At 43.3% G+C, this 6,823-nt stretch overlaps 1 protein-coding gene across 1 annotated transcript; it reads right to left on the bottom strand.

Annotated features, from left to right (window-relative positions):
* Positions 1-655: 655 nt before the first annotated feature.
* On the bottom strand, positions 656-4,004 carry LOC118034681 (uncharacterized). The gene is made up of 6 exons (XM_035040025.1): positions 3,812-4,004; positions 3,289-3,671; positions 2,826-3,187; positions 2,422-2,575; positions 1,770-2,320; positions 656-1,577 (listed from the first exon to the last, which is right to left on the bottom strand). Exons 1-6 carry the CDS (start codon positions 4,002-4,004, stop codon positions 656-658), a joined length of 2,565 nt encoding a protein of 854 aa, XP_034895916.1.
* Between the last annotated feature and the right edge of the window lie 2,819 nt (positions 4,005-6,823).

The following is a 6,823-nucleotide window of genomic DNA, read 5'->3' on the forward strand; positions in this document are numbered from 1 at the left end:
TTAAATTAAACAGAGGAGCCGGAGGAGCATTGATTTTGTCACTGTATACTTGGCACTTATGACATTTCCGAACATAATCGATACAATCCTTCTCTAACGTCATCCAGAAGTACCCGGCTCTTTGTATCTTCCTGGCCATCACATGTCCACTAGCATGAGTTGAGCAAATCCCTTCATGGACTTCCCGTACTGTGCTTTTTGCCTCAAATTCATCCAAACATCTCAACAAAGTCCCGTCAAATGATTTCTTATACAAAATCTCCCCATCAAGAAAAAAATCCATTGCCAACCTTCTCAAGGTCTTCTTGTCGATTTTGGATGCCCCCATGGGATATGCCTGGTTTTGGATGAAATTCTTGATATCATAGTACCACGGGTTTCCATCCACTTCTTTTTCGACTGAGCAACAATGAGCGGGGTTATTTCTGATATTGATGTGTACTGGCTGTACTTTGTGCCCAAAGTCTATCTTGGCCATAGATGCTAGTGTGGCCAAAGCATCTGCAAACTGGTTCCCTTCCCTTCCCAGATGGGTGAACTCTATTTCCTCAAATTCTTTAGCCAGCTTAGACAGGTATTCTTGGTAAGGCCTTAACTTCTCTTCTTTGGTTTGCCATTCTCCTTTTACTTGGCAAATGATCAGCATTGAATCTCCTTACACATCTATCTTTCTTATGTTCATCTCTAAAGCAGCCTCTAAACCAAGAATGCAAGCTTCATACTCAGCCATGTTGTTGGTGCACCCGAACTGCAGCTTAACTGAAACCGGATACTGCTTCTTATTAGGAGAGATTATCACTGCCCCCGCTCCGTTACCACATACATTTACAGCACCATCAAAGTACATAACCCACCAATCTGATTTCTCTTCCTCGATTGCAAACACATCTTCATCGGGAAAGTCAAAGTTTAACGACTCATAATCTTCCATAGCATGGTCAGCCAGGTGATCGGCAATAACACTCCCTTTCACGGCTTTCCTTGTCATATACACTATGTCATACTCAGCCAAAAGAACTTGCCATCTTGCAATTCGGCTAGATAGATAAGGCTTTTCACAAATGTACCTTAATGGGTCTAACTTGGAAATTAACCATGTAGTGTGATACAACATATACTGACGCAATCTCTTTGTAGCCCATGCTAGTGCGCAGCACAGCTTTTCAATCACAGTATACCTAGACTCATATTCTGTGAACTTCTTGCTTAGGTAATAAATGGCCCTTTCCTTCCTTCCGGTTTCATCATGTTGCCCAAGCACACATCCCATTGCTGTTTCGGTTACTGTTAGATATAAAATCAATGGTCTTTCGGGTACGGGAGGAACAAGCAGAGGTGGATTTAGCAAGTACTGCTTGATTTTCTCAAAAGCTTTATCACACTCTTCATTCCATATTCCAGGGTTCTTCTTCCTCAACAAACGAAAGATCGGGTCATAAGTCGCGGTTAAATGGGATATAAACCGAGCGATGTAATTCAACCTTCCTAAGAAACCTCCCACCTCCTTCTCAGTTTTGGGAGGTGGCATAGATTGAATAGCTTTTACTTTTTCAGGATCCACTTCTATCCCTTTGTCACTCACCACAAATCCCAACAGCTTATCGGATTTCACCCCGAATGAACATTTTGCTGGGTTAAGCCTCAACTTATATTTCCTTAATCTTTCAAATAATTTCTTCAATACTTGGACATGATTCTCTCCCTCTTTAGATTTAGCAACCATGTCATCCACGTATACTTCAATCTCTTTGTGCATCATGTCGTGAAACAAAGTCACCATAGCCCTTTGGTAAGTGGCCCCAGCATTCTTTAAACCAAATGGCATGACTTTGTAGCAAAAGGTTCCCCATGGTGTTACAAAGGTTGTCTTTTCCCTATCCTCTGGCGTCATTCTTATCTGATTGTAACCTGAAAACCCATCCATGAAGGAATATGTGGAGCTGCGTGCTGCACTATCAACTAACATATCTATGTGTGGTAAAGGGAAATTATCTTTGGGGCTAGCCCGGTTTAAGTCCCTAAAGTCCACACAAACTCTGATTTTTCCTTCCTTTTTGGGTACCACCACTATGTTTGACACCCATTGTGGATACTTCACCACTTCCAAAAAACCAGCGTCCCATTGTTTCTCAATTTCCGCCTTTCCTTTGATTAAGACCTCCGGATGAGTTCTCCTTAACTTCTGCTTAATCAGCCTGCATCCTTCCATCAGTGGTATTCTATGTACTACAATGTCCATATCCAAACCAGGCATATCCTCGTAGGACCAGGCAAAGACATCCACATAATCTTTGAGCAGTGCAATCAACTCTTCCTTTTGCTGCAGGGGTGATCAAAGTCCCTATCTTTCAGCTCTCTCGCTTGATTTTTTCATTGCCTACATTTTATGGTTTCAAGTTCCTCTTTAGCGGGCCTCCAAGCCTGTTCGTGTTGTTCTATTAATTTTGTGAATTCCCATATGTTTTCCTCCTCCCATTCCTCATCTTCTACAACCACTATGTATTCTTTAAATTTTGGCCATTCATTCTCAATGTAAAATGCAGGTGTTGTTGTGGAGGATCCGCTTTCAGAGTTCCTGAAAGCGGAAAGTGATGTGTAAATGCATAGTAAGACATCAAGATGAATTTTGAAAATGCATGATCTCATTAAAAATAAAAGATTGGCTCACAACAAAATAAAATCCCATTGACATCTTGAGCCTCGATTGTCAATAAAAACAAAACAGAAAAAAGGCAAACAACATAGATAAAAAATATAATCCAACCATCATTGTTGATTACATTTTAAAAACCAATGGAGCTTCTTGGGTCTCCCAATTCTGGAACTTCTCCCCTTCAGCTAGCTTCCGGACAAAAGTCTTGACGGTGACTTCTTCCAAAGTGTGGATGGTCAATTGTGGCAGCTCTTCAATCCTCCTTTCGGATTCGATTTTCTCAGCAATGTCCTTGACTTGATTTTCCTCCAGAGTGTTTATGTTCATTGAAGAAAGCTTCTGAAAGAGGTCTCCATGTCCCCCATCAGGTTGTATCACATATGCGGCCTTTGGGAATGAAATCCTGATTGGAGGGATGGCTAAGTTTTCTTCTACAGGCTTCCTTCCTTCAATCCTAGCCATTCTCTTCTCCCTTCTTGCACCAGCAGCTCGTTTGTAATCCTCTTCTTGGGACTTATATCCAAGCCCAAACCTCTATTCTGCAGCTTTCAATTTGATTATACCCCTCCATTCAGGCCTTCTTTGCTCATATCGTATGGAAAGGAATCTTTTTTCAAAAAAAGATTTTTAGCGGCCATTTTAGTGGCTTCAGAGATTTCGGCTTCCTCAAACACAGTGTTCTCGGGCACCCACTCAGTATTCACAATCTCAAATGCATGAAGGTTTCCGTCCCTACAATCTTCTGCTTCAATGAATGGAACCGCCACATTTCTCACCATCGATATAGTCTCCTCAGCCTTAACAGTAACCAGGACACCGTTGGCAATGTACTTTAAACATTGATGTAGCGAAGAGGTGACAGCTCCCGCAGAATGTATCCATGGCCTTCCTAATAGCATGCTATAAGAAGGGTGGATATCCATCACTTGAAGGGTTACTAGAAAGACTTGTGGACCCACAGCTAGTTCAACATCAATTGACCCTATAACTGGCCTTGATGAGCCATCATACGCTCTCACTGTTATCACACTGGGTTGCATATGTGAGGGATCTATCGGCATTTCATCTAGCACATGCCTTGGTAACACATTCAGGGCCGAGCCGTTATCAATGAGAACTTTGCCGACGAGACAATCCTTGCATCGGACCGTGACATACAAGGGCTTGTTATGTCCAGTTCCTTCAGTGCGTCAAGTTCATCTTCCGTGAAATACAAGTAATTGGCAGTCATGAAATCCTCCCTACTAGGATGTTCCATAGTCTTTTGCTCAATATCTTGGGGCACATAGGCCTCATTCAATACTTTTTGCAAAGCATTACGATGTGGCTCCGAGTTGAGTATTAAAGACATGATGGAGATCTTAGCAGGGGTTTTCTTTAACTGATCCACTTACTGTACTCACTATGCTTCATCAGTTTCAAGAACTTCGTTTGTTTCTTCCTCGGTCACAGGTTTATTCACCTCAAACTCTTTATCGAGGTCCAGCACCTTCTTGCCTTTAGCCTTTTCATTGTCTTTCTAGTTCTTCAGGTGTGCTAACCAACGACCACTCGAGTTAGCCCACTTATCCCGCTCGGGGAACAGCTGGCAAAGGAGCTTCAATATTCGAGGTATAACCATAATCTCCAGGCATCGCTCCATAGTCTAGTTCTTTGCTTGCATATGAGGGCCTAGTTAATTTACCAATTTTTGACCGACCATTTAGTGCTGTTGATTGGCTATTTCTATCATTTCTCTATCATCTCTACTCTCATGTCTTACCGTCTCAATACCTTCAACTCTCTAGAGCCACATTCTTGCACTTTTGAGTGAAATTCACTGCAATTCATCAATCGTGATGCCCCTTCCTTTATATGGAAAGGGCAAAAAGTGTAGCTTCTTCCCTGTGTCAGTACTCAGTCGTTTCTTCCAATTGTCCAGACTTGTAACCCAACATCAAGTCTATAGCTTGGCCATGGTCACTTATTACAACAACCTCTTTTTGCTACCAATCTCATCGGTATTCACTCACATCCCCGTCAGTCCACATGTTTAGGTAAAGGCCGTTGAATTTCTGATTGGCGAATCTCAAAAAGTGACACATCCACTTTGATAAGTCTGCAAAAACACCTATTCTTTTAAAGCGAACAAGACTCAATGCTAATGGCCTGCGGACCAGCCATGGTATTACAATGTCATCCACTGGGGTTGTACCAGGCAGGGGAAAGGTGGCTGCATAGTGGTATGGGTAGAGGAGCTATTCTCCATACTCAAACAGTTGGCATTAAATTCTTTCAAGGTTATTGTAAAGGACGGTAGTTGTTCTTTTGATGGTTGCTTATCCTTTCTTTTGGTAATTGTGGTTTTTATTTGCTTGGGAATTTTACTGGATTGGGCTGTTGAGTGGGGGTTGGAAAAGTTAATACACTGAGTGATCGATGGGGGGGGTTGTTTGGTGGGGGGGGGGGTGTGGATGGGGGGAGGGGGTGGGGGTGGGGGTAGGTATTTGAAGTTTTTGCTCTCCTTTCGAGGTTGTTCACCTCAATTTGCTTTCTTCCTTCCAATGAACCTCTCTTCTCTAAGTTCTGCATCTTCCACTTCGATCCCTGTCAATCCTCTCGGCGACCGCACGACATCATAAGAAATGTTGTGCTGAACTACCCATAAGTGTTCAAAGTATGGAGCCAGAAAGTATTGGGCAAACAAAGTCACCATTTCTTTCTCTACAGCGGAAGGTGCCACGTTGAAGCTTTGTCACGCCACCTTTGAGCATAAGCCCTTACGGCACTCTTGAGTCCTTTCTCCATGCTAATCAGACTGTCCTATCAGGAGCAATCTCAGTTAACTTGTATTGCTAAGAAAGCTCACCCAAGTCCGTCCAATTCCTGATCCTAAATATTGCTAACGCTCATATACCAACTGTAGGGCCGATCCGGTCAGGCTATCCTGGAACGAATAAATTAACATTGTCGTCGTGATAACCTCTGCCATTTTGTTAATAGGAGCGGACAGATGGTTCTTCCGGCATTTCCATCCCATATACTAACAAACTCCGCACTCTAACTCTTTGAATGACAATATAGTACAAACATACCTCACGCCCTAAAATGGGTCAACAATTCATTCCCTTTCAATTGCCACCTTACCTTCTCAAAGGGCAGTCCCACCTACATCATCCCTCATGATTAGAGAATTTAAAATCCATATGGATCTTCGTTTGTTAAATCCATGTAATAGGGATTTGGATGGCCAGCAGGACCTCTAGGGGTATTTGCCCCTATGTTTATGTCGACAGGGATTTGAGCCTGCTGCTGGTACTCTCAATTAGTTGAGTAGTGTTCCCTTCTCCATCTCTGTCCTCTCAATATTGCTCACAATACGGGTTTAGGTTTGCCACATCATTCCGAACCTCCTCAAGTCTCTTGTATGAGATCGGGTTGTGACCTTCCTCGTTTCCAATCTGCTCTTTGCCGAGTGTAGTGGACTTTGGAAAGGGGACCTTGTTTCACGATCGAATGCATATGATAATTAAAACAAAATACGTGATGAGCATGGTATGCATAGTAAATGTGTATATATGCATATTTATGAGTTATTCATGACTTCGTAACCTTTAAGCAAGATTTCTGAGTTGACCGCGATACCATAAAGGAGGTTTGCCAATCTTATCATAGTGGTTTACCAAACCCCATTAGAAAGAAATAACGTCATGGACTTCTTATAAAACAAACTTGCTCTACAAAACATATGGGAAAGAAGATCCTAGACTTGCTACTTCTAAAAAGCATTTCCTCTATTAGCTAAAGTCCCCAATAAAACATGCCATTGCCCCATGTATCTCATACTTTGAAGCATCATTCGACTTGGGTGCTGTTGTTGCAAACTTTCCCAATAACGGAGGCTACTTGCTCAACTGTTTCCCAAATGGTCTATTCTGCAGGAGGGGGGGGGGGGGGGGGGGGGGGGGGGAGGGGGGAGTGGTGGGGGGGGGAGGGGGGGGGGGGGGGGGGGGGGGGGGGGGGGGGGGGGGGGGGGGGGGGGGGGGGGGGAACGGAATCGGTGTTATCTCGAGCTTAATTGCCTTCGTTGCGCTCTAGCTTCGGCTTCTTTCCAATACTCGCACCCATACCCCTATTGCAACCTTATCTCTTGTCTTGAGCTCTTTCCTTTCAATATCCAACTCTCTATTG

Source organism: Populus alba, chromosome 19 (assembly GCF_005239225.2).
Source record: "Populus alba chromosome 19, ASM523922v2, whole genome shotgun sequence".
Classification (NCBI taxonomy): domain Eukaryota; kingdom Viridiplantae; phylum Streptophyta; class Magnoliopsida; order Malpighiales; family Salicaceae; genus Populus; species Populus alba.

Excerpts from the sequence above, each read along its gene's own strand:
- LOC118034681 (XM_035040025.1), bottom strand. The coding sequence starts at position 4,004 with ATGTCTTTAATACTCAACTCGGAGCCACATCGTAATGCTTTGCAAAAA. Across the intron at positions 3,188-3,288 it reads TCTCTGAAGCCACTAAAATG|AGGTTTGGGCTTGGATATAA; the intron begins GCCGCTAAAAAT and ends GCTGCAGAATAG. Across the intron at positions 2,576-2,825 it reads AAGCTAGCTGAAGGGGAGAA|GAACTCTGAAAGCGGATCCT; the intron begins GTTCCAGAATTG and ends TTCCGCTTTCAG.